Source organism: Eptesicus fuscus, chromosome 16 (genome assembly GCF_027574615.1).
Source record: "Eptesicus fuscus isolate TK198812 chromosome 16, DD_ASM_mEF_20220401, whole genome shotgun sequence".
NCBI lineage: Eukaryota > Metazoa > Chordata > Mammalia > Chiroptera > Vespertilionidae > Eptesicus > Eptesicus fuscus.
In genome coordinates, this window is record NC_072488.1 from 41574859 (window position 1) to 41597186 (window position 22328).

General features: G+C 37.5%; 1 protein-coding gene across 2 annotated transcripts in view; it reads right to left on the reverse strand.

Moving 5' to 3' along the window:
- The window catches only part of GFPT1 (glutamine--fructose-6-phosphate transaminase 1), a 55417-nt gene that overhangs the window by 21888 nt on the left and 11201 nt on the right, over window positions 1-22328 (reverse strand). The window contains exons 2-8 of one of the 2 annotated variants that reach the window (XM_054727954.1): window positions 19738-19845; window positions 18228-18335; window positions 15827-15952; window positions 9178-9236; window positions 4224-4358; window positions 2450-2511; window positions 1964-2043 (exon numbers count right to left, since the gene is read on the reverse strand). In XM_054727954.1, the coding sequence (XP_054583929.1) occupies window positions 1964-2043; window positions 2450-2511; window positions 4224-4358; window positions 9178-9236; window positions 15827-15952; window positions 18228-18335; window positions 19738-19845 (678 nt within the window). Of the gene's footprint in view, window positions 1-1963; window positions 2044-2449; window positions 2512-4223; window positions 4359-9177; window positions 9237-15826; window positions 15953-18222; window positions 18336-19737; window positions 19846-22328 lie in introns of those variants that run through there. The other variant, XM_054727955.1, reaches the window with a different exon arrangement.

Below are 22328 nucleotides of genomic sequence, written 5' to 3' on the forward strand. Positions count from 1 at the left end.
TATATTTAAAAATAATAATAAAAAGTGAATCTAGAAATAGGTAAAATGAGTCCTGACCGGTGTGGCTCATTTGGTTGAGCATCGTCCCATGCACAGAGAGGTTACCGGTTAGATTCCTGGTGGGGGCACACACCCAGGTTGTGGGCTTTTTCCCCAGTAGGGGGCATGCAGGAGACAGCTGATCAACGTTTCTCTCTCCCTCTCCCTCTCCCTTCCTCTTTCTAAAATCAATAAAAACATCTTTTTTTTTTTTAAATAAGCAAAATGATAGCCCAGCATCTACATTTTTTTAAATAAACACAACCAGCTTTGGTTATAAAATGCACTAAGGGGGCCGAGTTTCACTATACATGTTCTTTCTCCAAATATTGGTTATTTCAGTCTTCAAGTAACAAGGTATAATTACAATATTTAGAAGAAGTTAAGGTATCATTGGCAATTCAAATGAAAAGAACATTACTACTTAACACCTATATGACTCTTAAAATCTATAAAAAGTCTTTCTATATTCTCTCATCCTGATTTCATTTAAGTGAAATACAATTATCATCATCCACTTTATTTTGTCACCTGGAGAAAAATAGTAAAATCCAGTTCAGGGTTCTCCTCTTTACACAGCCTCTTCAATAAGAGGCCTACTTTTAAATTAAACTCTGTTGAGCAGCACACTCTCTACCTATTAGGAGCTAAAGAGGTAAGGGTTACTAAAACATAAACTCTGATCTCAAAAAGATCTGTCCCGTGATAAATGTTTTCTCCAATTTCTTAAAACCTTAGCCAATGTTTTCCCATTGTTTCTAAAAGCAGCTTAAAACAATGTACAAGGTAATATATGGGTAATGTATACCCAGCAGAATTATTAACAGAAATCTGGAACTCTGGATCCAAAATTTGTACTCTCACTGGTAGACTAGTTTTTCTTCTGAAAAGGGAGGGAGGGAGATGAGGAAGATAAAAAATTCTAACATCTTCAGAACTTTTATCTGCTACAAATAAAATAGTGAAAGCAGTTATAATCTAAAGATGAATAGGTTTAGAGTATTTTGCTAATTTTTTTCAAGAAATCAAGAATTATACATTAATAATATAGGTTCTAATTTCCTAAATTTACTTTTAGTAATAAGCAAATGGAAAGAGCACATCTTTTTAAAAATCTAATTTTATCAATGAAATGTTCCAGAGTTTACATAGCTGAAAGTCTTATAAAAAATTCAAACTTATTAAAAAAGAACAATTCCAAAACCAAACAAAGCCAATCAAGATATTGAATGTAAATCTAAAAGTAAAATGTCATGCATAAAATAAAAACCATTAAAACCAACTATGTCAGTTAAAAATTAGGCTGAATTATTCAAATTACAACTAAGTCCAATCTATAGTAGTCTAGAACACAATGCTCTTTTCCCCAACTTGGCATCTTAGTTATAATATGGTATCCTACATGATTTTAATTTAAAACAAAGGAAAAAAACTATTTTTTTCAAATCTCAGAGACTTTAAAGAAACGAATTACTAAAAGCAGTTTTCTAAATGCCAAAAGCAGACAGACAAAATATACTCCGCAAATTAGAAAAATGTCAAAATATGTTTCCCCATAAAATAAGCACATTTTTAGAGGCCCAGCACATTCATTCACTCCAAGAACAAAGAATTAGTAAAGAATGAACAAAACAGGATAAGATTCCTCCCCATCCATGCAGTGCATTTCCCACCTCTTTCTCCCTGTGATCCCCACCGTGTGAATTTTGATCCAATCTGAGTCCTAGCTATGGATATACAACAGAAAAAAATTCTACTTGTCAGAGAAAACACAAAACAAATACTTTTCATGTCTAGACAGAACTATATATGAGTGGATGTGACCAAAGAGGCATTTATTTCAATTTAAGGAAAACAATTATTTATATCTACTGCATTCAATTTATACATTCTACCTATGGCATGATGTAGGAACAGTTTTTACCTGTTCTGTAGAGTATTGGAATGTGATCAGTAGAGAGTTTATGTTCACTTCGTACACCAATCAACAGAGGGCTACCTCGTCTGTTAATACAAAATTAAACAGAATTAAACCATTTTTATAAACCACACATTAATGATATAAAATGTGATGACAGAACACTCTTCAAATAAGTTTAAATTCTCCCTCCAAGCTCAACTTCAGATATAACAACAGATCAATATAAACAGAATTTTTAAAAAAATATTCAATAACAGAGCTAGACAAATCTGACCCACACAGCAGGTTTGTCAATTTTTATTGGAACACAGCCATGCCCATTCTTTTACATACTTTCTAAGACAGCTTTCACACTACAAGAGCAAAACTGAGTAGTTGCTATACAGGCCTTTATGGTGAAGGCACATTTATAGTGTACAGAGAATAAACTTACAATTCAAAAGTTTCAAAATACATATAATTATTAGGTATTATTAAATTTATACATACCTTGTGACAACTGCTTGGCCAGGAAAATGAACACTTTTAAATACAAGTGCAAAAGCACCTTCCTATGGAGGGGAAAAAACGAATCAGCAATACATATGATAATCAATTATCAAATGTGAAATGTCTTAATACATACTGGCTTTACCACAGAAACTTTTTGTTTACATAACCACTTTTTGCACTAGTTTATAAATTAGTCTAAATTTTAGGCAGACACTTCCTCTAGAGCTTTGGTGTATCAAAGACCCACTTTTTAAACAAGCTTCCTCTTAAAATAGGCTCAATAGATAATAGCTCCAAAACAGACCATTTTAATAGAAAGAACACATCCTTTTATTTTTTTTCTTGGTCTAATTATGTCAATAAAATGTTCCTGAGTTTTTATAGCTGAAAGTCCTATAAAAAAATTCAAACATACTACCAATGTTTCTCAATAAATAAATCATATCTCCCATACTACATATTAATAAAGGGAAGATAGAATTAGGAAAGGACCCAAGTTCAATACCCAAAACCCATTTTATACCACTGTTAACTTACACTCTTTTTTACCTTGATATTGGAGATATATACAATCACAATTAATATGCACATCATACCACCCCCTCTACCCAACTTCCTCAAGGACAGGGCCTAAAGAAATCAAGAATGAATAAAAGAGGAACATGAGGTAGGAGAGGGAAGAAAACAACATAGAACACAAACTGGGTTATACAGTGAGTAGAAACAAGACAAGACTGGGAAGACACACTACTCTGCCTGGAGTAAAGGGAAGGAATGGACCTCTATTTTCTCTATCTTTCTGTATCCTCCTTTACTGTAGACATCATAAGGATGGGAGGAGGTGGGAAGTGAGGGTTGGACCGTCACTGAGAAGTAAAGGGCTTTTAAATGGGAAAGCTAGAGTTATGAGTGGGGAAGCAGGGGTAGAAATCACTATGCATTTTGATTTTTGTGGATCTTTAATCTTTATTTAGGGCAATTTAGATGGGATCAAAAGAATACCACTTTTCTCTTGGACTGGAAAATACTTTTCTATAGAGGCAGAGCCAAGGAAAAATCCCCATAAGGAAAAATAAGGAGTTGACTAGACTGACTCAGAGACAAGCAAACATTATCCCAGAATAAAAAGTGTACATTTCACTGAAACTAACCTGACAGGAAGCAAGAAAATGATGAGTCCATACATATGTATACTGTATGCATGTTTGTGTGTGGTATGTATGGGTTTGTGTGCGTGTGCATGCATACTTTTTGGACAAACTAATTCTAGGTTACTTTTAATTCCCCTAACACAAAATTACAGTGAAAGAAGTAGAATTTTAAGTGTGTGGGAAAGGAGGGTTCATCAGTGAAACAACAAGCCCTCAAAATTATTCAGGTTGAAAAGTTATATATGGAAAGTAAAAGCCAAAAATATTTTAAAATTAGCATAATTTTAAGGACATATTATAAAAAAAAGACATATTATGATTAATGTTTGCAATAATTATCTTTAAAAGGGTGGTTTAAAGACTGTTGGTTGCCAGGGGTAAGGGAGGTTGGGGTGAAATAGGTAAAGGGATTAAGAAGTACAGATTGGCAGCTACAAAATAGTCCCAGGGAGTAAAGTACAGCACAGGGAATATAGTCAATAATATTGTAATAATTATGCATGGTACCAGGTGGGTACTGGAAATATCAGGGGAACACTTTGTAAAGTATATGATTTTCCAACCACTATTGAGTGAAAACTATAATTAAAAAATATTTTTTTTAAAGTGTGGTTTAATACCAATTGTTGGATAACTCTCTCCACCAAGGTAGTGAAACTGGTATCTTGACTTTCCCGATTGTCATACATGTACTTAACAAGCTTGGCGATTGTTTCTGTGTCTGTTTCAGATTCAAAGTCATAGCCTTTACTTTCCTGTAATTAGAAAGAAAAAAAAAATTGACACATTTAAGGAAATATTCATCATATCCAAATCTTATCTACAGAACTTTTTCCTCAAAAACCTCACTAATCAATTTCTAATCCTTTTGACCACCATACCCCATTACCCACTGTTCAAAATTAAGGTTAACAGGAGGAAAGTCAAGATGGTGGCATAGGTAAACACAGCACTCGCCTCCTCCCACAACCACATCAAAATTACAACTCAACTACAGAATAACCACCTGAAATCTGGCTGAATGGAAGTCCTGCAATTAGAGAATTAAAGAAGAAGACACATTGAGACTGGTAGGAGGGGCAGAGGCACAAGGGCTGGTCCGCTATCCATATGTGGCATCTTTTTAATCAGGAGGAATATCTTGGCTTATGCAGAGGTTCCCCATGAGGTGCAAAGGGTTCCAGCCCCATACCAGACCCTGGGAAGAGAAGTCTCTGTAACTTCAGGCTATAAAAACCAGTGGAGATTGTGGCACAGTTGGGTTGCTGAAGTCCCAGGCAATTCCTTTTAAGAGGCCCACACACACTTACTCTGCTCAGTGCTGGGGCAGCAACTTGAAAGGATCCAGGAACATATGGGAGGAACTAATTTGTCTGACATCAGGGCAAGAACTGGGGGTAGCTTTATCCCAAACAAAAATGCTGGCAGAGGTGCAGAGAAGACCTCCCTGCCACAGTGCCAACAGACAGTTGCCATATCTGAGTATCCATCAACGTGGCCCACAAGTTCGCCCCACCCTAGTGATTCCCTGAGACCCCACCCCACCCAAATTGCATGCTCACCCAACCTCTTTGCAGTGGCTTTTCCATATAAATGGCCTCTTGGCTCAGGCTTCAGACTTTCCTAATATCTCTCAAACAAGCAGCAGCTGGCCTCAGCATGCCCCATACCTCTCGATAAGTGGTATGGGGCATGCTGTGTTTACCTAGAACCAGCAATAGCAGCAGCCTGCCTTGGTTCACACCTTGGCCTCTCCTGGGCACCTCCAAGCCCAACACAAGTAGCAGCCATCTGCAGATCACTCCATAGCTTGACGGGTGTCCCCAGGCAGGGCACAAGCAGTAGCTGACTTTGCACCTCCCAAGAGGTGCCAGAGCCAGTGTACCCAGTGGTCAGCTTCAGACCATGCCAGATTACAGCCTACTACATCCACCAGTGACATACTCAAGGGGCAGACTTGGTGAGCACCAAAGCCCCACTAAAGCAAGTCCTGCTCCATAAGGGTGTCTCCTGCACAGCAGCTCTTCCTCTGTAGTGAAAGTTGGTCTGCACAGCCAATTAGGCTGGGGGTCAATCCCTCCCAGTGATGCCAAAAGCAATTGAGGCTTAACTATAACAGGAGAGCACATACAACCCACACAGGGGCACACCTAGAGTGCCCAGCTCAGGTGACTGGGGAGGCTGAGCCACTGGGCTCTACAGGACATATACTACACAAGGCCACTCTAACAATTCCAGGTGACACACAGCAGCTCTACCTAATACATAGAAACAAACACAGGAAAGCAGCCAAAATGCAGAGAAAAAGAAACATGTTGCAAATGAAAGAACAGAAAAAGAACTTAATGAAATGGAAGCAAGCAAACTACTGGATACAGCGTTCAAATGATATTTAAGAAACTCAATGAGAACTTCAAGGAACTTAGTGAGACCCTCAACAACATAAAAAAGAAAAAGTCAGAAATGAAAAATACATTAATTGAAATGAAGAATAATTTACAGGGAATCAACAGTAGAGGATGACAAGAATCAAATCAGCAATCTGGAATGAAGGAGCAAGAAACACCTGATCAGAAAAGAAAAAAGAATCTAAAAATATGAAGATAGTGTAAGGTGCCTCTGGGACAACTTCAAGCATACCAACATTCACACCAGGGGGATGCTGGAAGGAGAAGAAACGAAGCAAGAGATTAGAAATCTATTTGAAAAAATAATGACAGAAAACTTCCCTTACCTGGTGATAGAACAAGACATACAAGTCCAGGAAGCGCACAATGAACCCAAAGAGGCCCATACCCAAGACACATCATAATTAAAATGTCAAAGGTTAAAGACAAAGAGAGAATCTTAAAAGCAGCAAGAGAAAAGCAGTTAGTTACTTACAAGGAAGCACCCCATATGACTCTCAGCTGATTTCTCAACAAAAATTTTGTAGGCAAGAAGGGAGTGGCAAGAAATATTCAAAGTGACGAAAAGCAAGGACCTACAACCAAGATTATCCAGCAAAGCTATCATTTATAATTAAAGGTCAGATAAAGAGCTTCACAGACAAGAAAAAGCTAAAGGAGTTCATCACCACCAAATGAGTATTAATGAAATGTTAAAGGGTCTTCTTTAAGAAGAAGGAAAAAAGGGATAAGAAATATGAACAATAAAATGGCAATGAATACATATCTATCAACAATTGAATCTAAAAATCAAAATAAATGAACAAGGAATCTAATGAATAAATAAATTGATGAATAAAATAGAATCAGAAACATGGAACAGACCAACAAATCTCAGAGGGAAGAGGGTGGTGGAGGGTGGAAAATCATTAACTAAAGAACTTACATGCATACATGCATTACCCATGAACACAAACTATAGGGTGGTGAAGGCCTGGGCATGGTGGATCCGAGTGGAGGGGGACAATGGGGGGAAGGAAAGAGGGGAGGAACACATCTGTAATATACTCAACAATGAAGTTTTAAAAAATGAAAATAAAATAAACAACCTAGCTAGTATGGCTCAGTGGTGGAGTGCCAACCCATGAACCAGGAGGTCACAGTTTGATTCCCAGTCAGGGCACACACCTGGGTTTCGAGCTCGATCCCCAGTAGGGGGTGTGCAGGAGGCAGCCAAACGATGATTCTCTCACATCATTGATGTCTCTATCTCTCTCTCCCTCTCCCTTCTTCTTTGAAATCAATAAAAATATATTTACATAAATCTATATGCCACATATGAATTAAATAAATTTTAAATAATTAAAATATATAATATAAAAACAAATCCCATAATGTATATGATAATTCTTTATTTAACAACTAGACGCCCGGTGCACAAAATTCGTGCATGGAGGGGGGTTGTCCCTCAGCCCAGCCTGTACCCTCTACCATCTGGGACCCCTCGAGGGATGTCCGACTAAACGGGCAGTCGGACATCCCTCTCACAATCCAGGACTGCTGGCTCCCAACTGCTTGCCTGCCTGCCTTCCTGATTGCCCCTAACCGCTTCTGCCTGCCAGCCTGATCACCCCCTAACCACTCTGCTGCCAGCCTGTTTGCCCCTAACTTCCCTCCTCTGCCGGCCTGGTCACTCCTAACTGCCCTCTCCCGCAGGGTTGATCGCCTCCAACTGCCCTCCCTTGCAGGCCTGGTCCCTCTCAACTGCCCTCCCTTGCAAGCCTGGTCCTTCTCAACTGCCCTCCCTTGCAGGCCGGATGCCTCCCAACTGCCCTCTCCTGCTGGCCATCTTGTGGTGGCCATCTTGTGTCCACATGGGGGCAGGATCTTTGACCGCAAGGGGGCAGCTATATTGTGTGTTGCAGTGATGATCAATCTGCATATTACTCTTTTATTAGATAGGATAAAGGCCTGGTACAGGGGTGGGGGCCAGCTGGTTTGCCCTGAAGGGTGTCCCTGATCAGGGTGGGGTTCCCTTGGGGCGTGGGGTGGCCTGAGCGAGGGGCCTGTGGTGGTTTGCAGGCCGGCCACGCCCCTGGCAACCCAAGCGGAGGTCCTGGTATCTGGAATTTATTTTCCTTCTACAATTGAAACTTTGTAGCCTGGAGCAGAGCCAAGCCTGGGGCTCCCTCCGCGGCCGGCAGCCATTTCTGTTGGGGTTATAATTGAAACTTTGTAGCCTTAAGCGGGTGGGCCCGGCCAGGGTGTGTGGAAAGCTTTGCTTCCCCTGTTGCCGGGAGCAACCCTGGCCTGCTCTCTCAAGTTCCACTCTGCTGCCATTTCTGTTTGAATTTGTTTACCTTCTATAATTGAAACTTTGTAGCTTGAGTGGAGGCTTAGGCCTGGCAAGGGCAGGCAGAAAGCTTGGCTTCCTCTGTTACCTAGGAAACCTTGCTCTCTGTGGCTATAGCCATCTTGGTTGGGTTAATTTGCATACCCGCTCTGACTGGATGGTGGGCGTGGCTTGTGGGTGTGTCGGAGGTATGGTCAATTTGCATATTTGTCTATTATTAGGTAGGATGATATTTTACTATGCAATACTATAGCCATTAGATATATGTGGCTATTTAAATTTAAATTGATTAAAGTGAAATAATTTCAAATTTAGTTCCTTAGTCATACTAGCTCAATAGCCATATGTGGACAGTGGCTACTCTATTGGACAGTACAGATATGGAAGGTTTCCATCACTACAGAAAGTTCAGTTGGACAGACCTAAGAAGCCATTATTAAAGTCATCATCATGATCATTACTAGGTAAGTACATAGCTATTTAAGGCATAAAACCTTCATTTAATCTGTTCTGATTCCTCTTACCTATCCTAGAATCTTTTAAAAATGGCAAACAAGGTTTCTCTTAATGCAAAAGACATACCCCCAAAATTCCAATTTTAGTTGAGTTTCTGGATCATTCATAACAAAGCCAAATAATTGTTTCCTTTTCATATAAGGAACAAAAATGTTCCACTGTCAAAAAAGAAAAGTCCAATAAACCACCATACCCTTGAAACTGTCTTAGGAATTACTTGATCACACCTAGATAGTATTTATTGCACATTTCAACAAACAACTTCACTGCTCTCAGAAGTATTGTCAAATGCTGGTGTTTTTAGGTCACTTTACTTACCAAAAACTTTTTCAAGTCTTTATAGTTGGTGATGATTCCATTGTGAATAACAATAAATTCTAAAAGAGATAAAGAAATTAATGACCAAAATTATAGGTCTAGTAAACATTATAAATAGCCATTACTGTTGAGATTTTTCTCAAAAGTCAAAAAATGTGTCACATGCTATATACTTCAAGGTGTAATCAAGTAGTATCTACTTTTTGTTACCAGATTATCCTCAGGTAGATCAGCAGCACAGTTTATGTGGCTTAGTGGAAGCAAAGAGTGCCAGGGAGGAGGGTACAGTGGGGATATACAATAAGCTGGGGTCTAGAGTCATCAATTTCACCATGTGAAAGGAGCAAATTCCTTGGGTATATGTGCTCATTTGCAAATTGAGAGGGTTGAACTAAATAACTATTATTCTCACTTCTTTATTCATCCATTCTTATGCATAAAACATTCCTAAATTTAAAGAGAAACCTTTCAAACTAATACAATTATCTGATTACACTAAATGAACTTAAAAACTAAAGTTACATAAATTAATAAGAAAAACCAGACATTATTCAGTTCTATAATTAAATCTATTTATCTGAGGTCCAGACAATTCGTAAGTGATAAATAAATGTTAAAACAGAATTCCAACATCAAATAACTTTGAAGAATGTAAAAATGGATAATCAAGAGTTGACATTATTATTATTTGTATCTACTGACAATGTAAAGACCACTAATATGAATTTATTATTTAAAGTTTATAATGTAAGTGAGAGAAATTACCATAAATTCAATTTTATATTAAATTATAAAAATGCTTTTAAAATACTTAACAATATGACATTTTGACATGACATTAAATGTTAGGACTAAATGCATTACAACCCAGATAATAAAATAAGCATTTTCACGAGATTTTTTTAAGAAATAAAGAAACAATACCACAAAATACTACCACTACAGAAAAAAAAACTAAGTATTTTTAATGCTAGAACACAGAGAATCATAAATAGCTAACAGCTGACATAAAGCCTTATTTAAAGCAAAATTCTCAAAATATAATCTAGATATGTTTCTAGGAATATTTTTATAAAGGCCTTGTCAGAATTAAACGTTTGAGAGGTTAGGTTGTTAGCATTCTAATCTGATTCAATAATAATTATGTGAAACATAGAAACCTAAAATGGCAGCTTCTTAAATTATACAATCTTATCTCAAAAGGGATGTTTACTAGTATACACACATACATATATACACAAACATACTTTTGCATGTATTTACTTATTTAACTAGAGGCCCGATGCATGAAATTCATGCAAGAGTAGGCCTTCCTTCCCCCAGCTGCCGGCACCGGCTTCCCTCTGGCACCCGGGACCCGGGCTTCCCTCCGGCCTCTGGCAGGAACCCAGAACCCAAGCTTCCCTCGAAGCCCCGGAAGGATGTCCGGTCTAATTAGCATATTGTACTTTTATTATTATAGATGTTTAATTTTAGAGAGAAGAAGAGGAAGAGGGAGAGAAAGAGAGACACACACAAATATCAGTTTTGTTGTTCCATTTATTTATGCATTCATTGGTTGATTCTTATATGTGCCCTGACTGGGAATCAAACCCACAACCTTGCTGTATCGGGAGGACACTAACTGAGCTACCTGGTCAGGACACCATTTTCTTTTTTAAAAAAACAAAAGAATAGACTCTTTTAAAAATTGTTAAATGATTATCTCCAGGAAAAGATGTAATAAGAAAAATAAGATAGAAACTAGACTTATTTTAACATGCCTATTTTTTTATTTTTGTTAATCCTCACCTGAAGATATTTTGCCATTGATTTTTATTTTTTTTAAAATATATTTTATTGATTTTTTACAGAGAGGAAGAGAGAGGGACAGAGAGTTAGAAACATCGATGTGAGAGAAACATCGATCAGCTGCCTCTTGCACACCCCCTAATGGGGATGTGCCCGCAACCAAGGTACATGCCCTTGACCGGAATCGAACCTGGGACCCTTGAGTCCGCAGGCTGATGCTCTATCCACTGAGCCAAACCGGTTTCGGCTTGCCATTGATTTTTAGAGAGAGTGGAAAGGAGGGGGAGAGACAGAGAGAAACATTGATGTAGAAGAGACACATCGATTGGTTGCCTTCTACATGCAGCTGCACTGGTAAGTGCCCTTGACCAGAATCGAATCTGGGACCCTTCAGTCCACAGGCCATCACTATCCACTGAGCCAAACCAGCCAGAGCTTAACATGCCTTTTTTATTTTATTTTATTTTAATTTTAAAAATCTTTATTGTTCAGATTATTACAATTGTTTCTCCTTTTTTCCCCTCATATCTCCCCATCACCCGGGTCCCTCCCCCCCGTTGTCCTTATCCATAGGTGTATGATTTTTGTCCGGTCTCTTCCAATACCCCCCACACAGACACCCCTTCCCCCCTGAGAATTATCAATCCACTCCCATTCTATGCCTCTGATTCTATTATGTTCACCAGTTTATTCAGTTCCTCAGATTTTTAATTCACTTGATTTTTAGAATCACTTGTTGATAGATATGTATTTGTTGTTCATAATTTTTATCTTTACTTTTTTCTTCTTTTTCCTCTTTTTAAAGAATACCTTTCAGCATTTCATATAATACTGGTTTGGTGGTGATGAACTCCTTTAGCTTTTTCTTACCTGTGAAGCTCTTTATCTGCCCTTCAATTCTGAATGATAACTTTGCTGGGTAGAGTAGTCTTGGTTGTAGGTTGTTGCTATTCATCACTTTGAACATTTCTTGCCATTCCCGTCTGGCCTGCATAGTTTCTGTTGAGAAATCAACTGACAGTCGTACAGGTGCTCCCTTGTAGGTAACTGTTTTTCTCTTGCTGCTTGTAAGATTCTCTCTTTGTCTTTTGCCCTTGGCATTTTAATTATGATGTGTCTTGGTGTGGTCCTCTTTGGATTCCTCTTGTTTGGGGTTCTGTGCGCTTCCTGAACTTGTAAGTCTATTTTTTTCACCAGGTGGGGGAAGTTTTCTGTCATTATTTCTTCAAATAGGTTTTCAGTATCTTGCTCTCTCTCCTCTGGCACCCCAAAAATTCGGATATTGGTATTCTTAAAGCCATCCCGGAGGCTCCTTATGCTATCCTCACACTTTTGGATTCTTTCTTTCCGCCTCTCTGGTTGGGTGTTTTTTTCTTCCTCATATTCCAGATCTTTGGTTTGACTCTTCAGGTGCGGTGGTCTACTCTGTATATTCTTTATTTCAGACAGTGTATGCATAATTTCTGACTGGTCCTTTTCCATTTTTTTTGGTATTCTCATTTAGGTCCTTGAAGGTCTCTTCAAGTTTCTCAGCAGTTTTTAGAAGATTCTTGAGTAACCTTATAAATATGGTTCGGAACACTGTGTCATCCATTAGTTTGCTTTCATCTATCTCTCCTACTTGTGACATACTTCGATGTCTCCACATTTTGGCTGCCTCCCTGTGTTGGAGTGGCTTTGTGTGGTCGGTGACCTATAGGGGCCGGTAGCTCAGCTTCCCCAATCACCCTAGGTGGTCGCTCTTGGTACTCCCCTTTGTGGGCTGAGTGGAAAGTCTTGGTGTAGTTAAAAGCCCTGATTGCTGTTGATACACTGGGAGGAATTGACCTCCAGTCCAATTGGTTGTGAGGGCCTGCTGTGTCTATAACGGAAGAATTGCTGTGCTGGAGACACAGTAGGGCTTTGGTGCTCACTGAGTCTGCCTCTTGAATGTGTCCCTTATGAGAGTGGTTGAAATCTGGTGTCGTCCACACCAACAGAAAAGTCACTCTCACTCTCCGACCGATGGCCGAGAGTCCCGTAGGCGTCTGGGTCCCCCGCGTGTCCCCAGAAACTGGAGTTCAGAGTGGTTGGGATTGTTGGTATCACTGGCGGGAATTGATCTCCAAGCCAGTTGGCTGTGAGGATCAGCAGTGTCTCCGCTGGGAGAGCTTCTGTGCTCAGCTTGGATGGGGCAGAGTCTCAGGGTGGCACAGACAAGCTTTGGTTTCCCGTCTGCTCCGCCCTAAGAGGGCCGGTTTCTCCGTGCCCGAATTAATGGCTGCGCACCTCTGAGAGAAGGCAGCTTTCGAGCCTCGCCCGCTGCCAAACAGACCAGTTTCTCCCCGACTGCAGCTGGATTTCAGTGCAGACCGGAGGTTTTGTTTTTCTCCAAAATGAGAAAGCTAGCCACGCAGCGTCTGCTGCCCTCCCTCTCCGCGCGCTGCGAGCAAACCTGCCGTGTATTCAGCCTCCTGCCCTTTCCACGCTCACAGATCTCCGCCCTCCACAGCTCCTGAGGCTCAGCGTCCCCCCTCTCCTTTCTCTAGTTGTAGGTTTTCCACTCTGCCAGCTTTTCGGTGGTTTTGGACGGTGTGCGCTCTGTTTTCCAGTTGTAGTTTCAAAATTTTTGTGGTAGGGAACAATTAGGTGTTTACCTTATGCCGCCATCTTGGTTTCTCTCAACATGCCTTTTTTATAGGTGTGACCTCATTATTATGAAAATATTTTCATTTGGAAAAAAAATTGATTTTTTTAAAAAAAAATCAATCCCTAAAACTCAAAATAAAAATGTATTAACAGAATGCTGTATCCAGCTGGTAGCACAACTACAGAGAGAATGATTATTCCAAGTGATTCTAAAACACAGAAATTTGATTATATATCCCTAAAGAGATATACCATAGGGACAATAAATTAACAAGAAAAACAAACAACAGTAAATATATTCTTATGGTAGTGCTGGCATTATGATTGTTTTATGTATATTGTGTAACAGACAAATAAGTATGTTACTGATGTTAAGAACTGCATGAATAAAAGAAAATACATAGATCAATCAGCTAAAGTCAAAACCTTACTGCCCTGAATCTGAATTAGAATTGTTAGTGTAAAATTACGTTGTTTTATCTTTAAATTTATACGCGTGCAAGTGCACACACACAGGTATGTGTATCTCCTAGCTCTGCCCACTGAAAAGACCTATATGTGATGAATGCTTCTAGGAGTTGGCTTATATTCTTTAAGTATCATTTGAACTAAAAATAACTGGGTCTTCCTTAGAGAAATGGCAGATTCCAAGCATGGGGCAAGAGTAGAGGAACGTGGAACATCTTGGCCTACCAGAAAAATAACAGACTATTGAGCCTACAGGGGTCACATCAAAAGGACTCAGAAGCCAACCTGAATAAGTTCCCAATGGCCAAAGATTTTTGTGTATCAATATAGACAATTACTTCAGTGTTTTGAAACATATTAAATATTTTAAATCCATTATTTTATAATTTTAAAAAGAACTCATTATTCATTTTAGAACATATGAACCACTTCATTTTTAAAAAATGGTAAATGGGGGGGGGGGGAATAAAACATTAATCCTGCCTTTCCTATATGCTCTGCACCTCAGGGTAAACAAGCAGTTGATATGGAAAAGTTTCTCTTTATAGGGAAGTATTTGAGATAATAAATGAAGAAGGAATGATAATACTAGACTATCACCAATTTAAAACCCTAAAGAAATAATCTTGGCAATGATCATCAATGGCTGCTAACAATACAAAGAAAAACATCCAACATTATGACAAGAAAAGAAATTCTGAGATGTCCTAAATTAAATTACAGTAGGTCAGAAGGTGGGAAGAGGCAGGGAGAGTTAATCAGTTAACAGACACAGGAACAGAAACAAAAGACTGCTAGCATTCCTTAATGTATGTTGAAACTTTGAATCAACTTGTAGGCCCCTATTTCAGTTCTTATCTAGAGAGAATAGCCAACCACCAGACGGCACCGCATCCTGTTTACGCATAAACTTTCTGGACTGTTGCCCACAATCAATCCGAAAGCAACAAACACTTCTTCCTTACCATACACCTATCCCAGGACCAGCCCTGCTTCACCTATTCCCACCTCCCTTATCTATAGCCAATGTAAATTCTTTCAAAACAACTTACAGCTTTCTTCTCCAAAGTCATCATATAAAAGAACCCTATCAATCCCAGGAAGGTGGGGATATTTGTCTTCCCAACTAGCCCTGCTGATGGTGGTCTAAACTGTATGTCCCAGAAACTGGTCCTTTTTCTGGCTAGCTTATGGCTTAATAAATTCTTTCTTTCAGAAAAACTTTCAACCTCAAAGGTTATCATTTAACAATTATATACCTCCAGTTGTAAACAAACACTGTACCAATTTATAATAAATAAAATGGACAGAGAAACATGTTAAATGACCCACAGGATGCATGCAATTAACATGATCTAAACTATAGAAAATTCTATAGGACAAGCAGAGTAAACTGTAAGAAAAAGGGAGAGAAAGGGAGAAAGAAGTCTCTTAGGAGACACATCAATCTACTAAATCCTTTTGGAGATACACTCTTAAATATTTACAAAGTAAATGTTATGATATCTAGCTATCTGTGATATATCTACCTATACAATATCTACTGCTTCCAAAATAATCTAGGTAGGGGCTATGATAAACATAAATGATCAGATATTGATAAATGTGGAGGCTGGGTAATGGATGCATCAAATTCTATATATTCTCTATGTATGAATATGTTTGAAATTATCCAAATTAAAATGATGAAAACATAAAAGCTTCCATTCTTTTCCCATTATTGAACCTCTACAATCATTCCAAAGCATTTTTATGTCCATACCATTATTTTTATCAGAGCGCTGTGGATGGCTATTGACAGGATTGGGTTCACCGTGTGTTGCCCAACGGGTATGAGCTATTCCAAGGTGTACATCAAATTCTATATCCAAATCCATATCCTGTTGTTCTGAAGATAAAATGAAAAATTCCAATATTAAATCATGCTGTAGAGATAACACTATATTTCAATGTAATTACTATAGCACTGTTTACCTGGAATATACAATTATTAAAACTGAAGATCAAGCATACTCAAAATAGTAATTAAAAGATTTAGAGGAGTTAATGCAGGATGCAGCTGAAATATTTAGAACAAATGGTTCCAATAACAACCCAAGAAAATGTATTCAAAGAGATAAATCACCCTGGCCAGTGTGGCTCAGTTGGTTGGAGCATTGTCGCATGCACCAAAAAGGTATGGAGTTCAATTCCTGGTCAGGGCACATATCCAGGTTATGGGATCAATCGTGGCAGGGCACACGCAGGAAGCAACCTATCAAAATTTCTCTCTCTCTCTCTCTCTTCCTCTTCCTCCCTCACTTTCTCCCTCCTTCCCTTCCTCTCTCTAATATCAATTTTAAAAAAAAAGATAAAGCAAATGTGACAATGTTAATAATTGGTAAAGATAGATGAAATATATGGGTGGTTAATGTACTATTTTTTCAACTTTTCTGGAGGCTTAAAATTTTTCACACTCAAGAGTTAAGGACAAAGAGAGTGAATGTGATTTTTTAAATCTATATTTAATCTTCATTTTGGAAATAATCAGCACTGTTTTAATTAGACACGTAAAAATAAATTCATTTTCTCAGTGCCACATAGCCTTATGACTATCATTTCTTTGGTCCCCAAATATATCTCACAATATAAACTGCAATTATGAAGAGCTTCCAAAATCAAAGAATAGGTTCTTGTGAACAGAGCAACACTATGAAAATATGGGTTTATAGACTGATGCTCCTTGATCTTGAAAAGCAGCTATTCTGATTCCTTTTTCCTATAAGCTCTCTCTTCTTGTTTCTTCCGGGGGAAGAGGGAAAGAGGGAAAAAAAGGATAGTTCTAGTTACTTACTAGTAATGCCCTTCTTCTAATTTCCTAAATATAAAATTCATTTAGCTAAGATAAAACTTAACAAATAACAAAGCTTATCAGAATTAGGTCTAAATTAGGAATAAACTGCTCAGAACTCTGAACGTCCATGCACTTTAGCTTAGTCTTTAGCATAGTCTTTGTGGTTTTTATACTGGCTAATGAGAAGTCATTCTAAAATATAAATCTGATTTTAAAAAAAATAAGGTTTAAAATCCTTGAATAGACTTCCATTGCTTTAAAAAGTGGTATGCACATATGAATCATCCTAAACCTAGTCACAGAGATTTGCAAAAAGATCCTCAAATTCTAACATATAACCAGAGAGCCATTTTCTCAAAATAAAGCCCCAATACCTTTTCATAGCATATAAGGTACTGCATATCTGTCCCCTATCTACCTTTCTAGCCTCATCTCCCACCCCTCATCACTGTGACCCACGCCACCACCATCTCTCACCTGAACTACTTCAACAGAATTCTCACTAGTTTCCCTGTATCCAGTCTTGTGTCTGTACAATCTAGTTCTGCACACCAACAAAAGTGATCCTTTCAAAATGAAGTCAGATCGTGTCACTCCCCTACACAAAATTTTCTAATGGCTTCGCATGACACACACAGTAAAATCCATCATCCTTAAGATCCTACATGACCTAGCCCTCAGCCACCTCTCTAGCTTCATTTCCTGCCACTCTCCTCCTCACTTACTGCGCCCTAGCCTCGCTGACTTTCTTCCTTACGGTAGCATGGGTCAGTGGTTGAGCATCAACCTATATGAACCAGGAGGTCATGGTTCGATTCCCGGTAAGGGCACATGCCTGGGTTTCGGGCTCAATCCCCAGTGTGGGGAGTGCAGGGGGCAGCCGACCCATAATTCTCTCTTAACACTGATGTTTCTACCTCTCTCTCCCTTCCTCTCTGAAATAAATAAAAACACTTTCTTTTAAAAGTAAAATAAATTTTTAAAAAATAACTTTAAAAAGGACTATCTCCCATTCCATCAACAAACTTGTCTTCCTTATTTTTGTCCTATGAAAGGCCCTTCCTCACAAATTGTGTTTACTTCATTTTAGAATACTGATCTTGCTCTAAATGCAGTAGACCTAACTAATTTCCTTCCCTAATTAATATGATCATTTTTGAAGCTCAGGTATATTTTAAAACTAGTACAGACAATAACAAAACTACTTTTCTCCCCTCCCTTCAATATTAAGAATCACTAAATGGGCCCTAAATTATGGGAAGAATGGTAATATGATAAGGGAGAAGGAAGCAAAGGGGGAGGGGGACAAAAACTAAACTAAGTACATTACTGTGAACTTCTTCATCCAGTGCTTTTACTTTCCCCTTCTTCTTAATGAGCTGGATTTTGCAGGCATTTGCTTCCCAATCTTTGTCATTGCCTCCATCAACTCCCACACCTAAATCATCAAAAGGCAGAACAGCAAGATTTAAAAACTGGGGATTACTTAGATTATCAGTGTGAGGCAAAATTTTTAATTAAAATATTTTTCATCTAATTAATTTACTTACCAATTCAACATATACTAAACATCCATTACATGTCAAGAAACAGAACAGCTGCTACAGACAAAAATGAAAATAACCCAGTTCCTTTCCACAAATTTCTAATAGTGTATTGAGAAGACAAAGAAAAAAATAATTACATTTAGTCTGGTTTCAGGTTATAAAAAAGTATTATAGCTTGTGAATGGAGTACAGTAAAGAAAAACCGAAGATGGGCACCCACCTCAGAAGCGGAATAAAGAGGGAATGTCAAGACTCTCTTGAGATTCTACTTAAGATCCTAAGGAGTCTGACAAAGTTACTCTGAAGGTATTGGAAAAGCAGAGTAATTTGAGTTCGAGAAATCACATGGCAAAAAAGTTTTAAAAATCTCTTTGGAAACAGTGTAAGAAGTTAGACTAGAGAAACAGAAAGAAGAAACCAGTTCTCAGAAGTTACAGCTATAGCAAATCTAAAGAAAGAGGGCCTGAACTAAACAGTGGTGATGAAGATAGATATGGGTGATATTGAGCAGAAATGACTAGATATAACATGGGAAAGCAGAAGTCTGGGATACCTCCTAGGCTCAAACAAAGGACTTGGTGAGAAAAGGCATACAGAAGAATTGATTGGAGAGTGGGGTGAAAACTGGATCCTCAGTTCAATTATAAACATACAAAAGTTCTAATATCTTGGTTTATTGAGGAAGAAGTATCTAGGAGGCTGTGCAACTTGGGGAAAACATCTGTATTTTAAGACACCAACATACAGGAAGCTGGTGAAGTCAGAGCTCACCCATGAAGAAAAGTGGGCCTAGGACAGATCTCGAAGAACATTAATATTAAAGCAATACAGTTAAGGGAAGACACTAAAGTAGAACATAAAGTTGACAAAAAGTTATTTTTATTTGCTTTGTCATTTATTTAGGGAAGAAGACTCTCAAGAAGTTTACATACCAAAAGTCTGGACTACCTGGAGAAAATCAAATTAAATTTATAGAAAAGAAAAAAGATAATTTATGAAATAAGTCCTTCAAGATCCTCGTTCTACCATGAAACTACCCCAGATGATTTATGTTTTTACAGTAACATTCTTAACAAAAGAAGATACCTGTAAGAAGCAATACTCTACATAAATGATAATACTGTTGAAATTACATGAACCCTTTAAGTATGATAAAAGACAACAATTGTTCAGATTTTAGATTTGCCCAAAATAAAGCAAACATTACTACAGAATCTAATCACCTAAAACAAACATTTTTCCATTTACATTCAGTAATCAGGCAAAACTCATATTTATTTTTAAAGGAAATACCAGCAGAATCGTATCCTCTGTACTCCAGTCTCTGAAGGCCTTTGATTAGGGTCTCCAAGATTTCTCGTCTTGTGCGAGGAACATGGTAGTTTAAGTAAGCAAATATTCCTGCAAATAAACAAATACTTAATAAAAAATTCTGTCTAAAGATTAAAAATTAACATAATTATGACAATTTTCATTTGCATAAGTATGCCTAAGATGTGCAAAAATGTGAAGTTAGAGTCCATCTTTAAAAGAGAAATAAATCCTCACTTCAAAATTGTCTAAAGGCAGTGAAACTTTTTCAAAGGGGGGTTTCTCATTTGTAAAAGACTAAAACAAATATGTCAAAATAAATGCTCATTTTTGCCCAGCTGGGTGACTTAGTGGTTGAGCATCGATCTATGGACCAAGAGGACCAGTTCAATTCCTGATCAGGGCACATGCCCAGGTTGCGGGCTCCAACCCCAGTCGAGAGCATGCAGGAGCCAGCTGAGCAATGGTTCTCTCATCACTGATGTTTCTATCTCTCTCTCTCTCCCTTCCTCTCTAAAGTCAATAAATATATATTTTAAATAAATAAATAAATGTGTGGTTTTTTTCAAAGCAGCTCATAAGGTGGTCTGCCATTACTGCCATTTTGTTAAGTAAAATTTAATTTTAAAAAACTAACCAATCAACAACTTTGCTAAATACTGAGTATTATGTTTAAAGAAAAGCATTTCCTGGAGTATTTTAAGCTACATATGGATCTTACAAAACTATACAGATGAAATAATTTTTCTTACTTTCAATAATCATGTTATCAATAACATTTAGGAATAAGTAGTTTATAAATATCAATTATGTGAAAAATATTACCTAAATATTCTAATAATATGAGGAAATATTAAAATATATATATAATCATGTTAAAAGAAAATAGCTTGAATCACTTATTCACCAGTTACTAGCTAACAACAAATAACTGCAATGTTAACAACTTTTAAGAATTCATAGAGGGGGAAAAAAGCAATAATTTGGAAAAGCAAAACTAGAAATAAAAGAACTAGTACATATGAACTGAGCAAGGCAAACAAAGAAGTAGTAAACAGAACACAGGCAAAAAAATCCACGTTTTAGGAATAGCAGTATGGAAATTATCTGAGGCCTCCCATGATTGTGCTTTGGTCAAGATGGAGAGAATACTGAAGACAAAAATATGAAGAAATTATAAGCTCAAATTGCTTTTTTATAAAATGATTTCCTTTTTCTTATATTACACTATAGTGTCACTGAATCATAAGGAGACAAAATCAACTCAGTGAAGTAGAATTCTAAAACAACTAGTCTTTATTTCCATTTGAAAAGATCTCTTTATTTCTCTAAATAGCTTGGTCCTATTGAAGCATTTCAGTATCCAAAAATACTGAATTGTTAATATCCAACAAAGAAGCCATAATACTGGTTTGCCGAGCATCATGATCAGTATAATTTTTTCAAACAAACTATCATGCCCTTAAAAAAAAGGAAATCCACATTTTATTTCTTTTTAAATATGTTTTTATTGATTTATTATTATTATTTTTTAGAGAGAGGGGAAGGAAAAGGGAGAAAAAGATAGAAATATAGAACAGCTGCCTCTGGCAAGTCCTCTGCTGGGGATGGAGCTCTGCAACCTGAGCATGTGCCCTCACCAGAATCGAACTGGTGCACTGGACGACACTCAACCACTAACCCACACTGGCCAGGCAAGAAATCCACATTTTAAAACTAAATACAAAATAACCTGAAACAACTGTTTAAACTTTCCCCAAAAATGGCAGTATAAGGCCAAGAACTTATAAAAATTCTATATTTCATTCATATTAAAAAAAAAAAAAAAACAACCTTACAATTGAAAAGATTTTTTAAAGTTATCATATGTTATACAAGCATCTTATTTTTGCAACCGCAACCTTGCATGAGATCTGGAGTTTTTATTGTTACCGCTGTTCCTTCATAAAGTAGCTATGATATGAACAAACTAAACCAATTACCAAGTGTAAATCAAACTTTTATGTTTTATACTTATTCCCCCTATGGGTCACTGACCTATGATAAAGATTAAATGCAGAAAACTATCAGTCCCAAATAAGTATTTTTATTCGATCACTGAAGAACAACACATAGAATATAAATCTTTTCCCAAAATATTACTTTAATATATATATGCTAAAGAACACTTATTCTCAACTAGTCTACTCCCCACCACTGTGACTAGCTTCAGCTAAACAATCAAACCAGTGACAAATTTGCTAAAGGAGGATACAACCTAGCTCATTTGAAGGTCATTAACTAATAAAACAACTGTTTTTTAAGACAAGTTATAGACAGAATACATTTTTTTTAAAATCAGAGTAAATCGGATATATTAAATTCACTGTTTTCAAGACATGTAACTTAATAGCACTCAAATTTTTAAATTTTTTTTCTTTTTTTTTTAAATTTCTTTATTGATTAAGGTGTCACATATTTGTCCTCATCCCCCCATTCCCATCCCACACCCCTCCCCACGGATGCCCCAACCCCGTTGAACTTAAGCATTGGTTAGGCTCATATGCATGCACACAAGTCCTTTGGTTGATCTC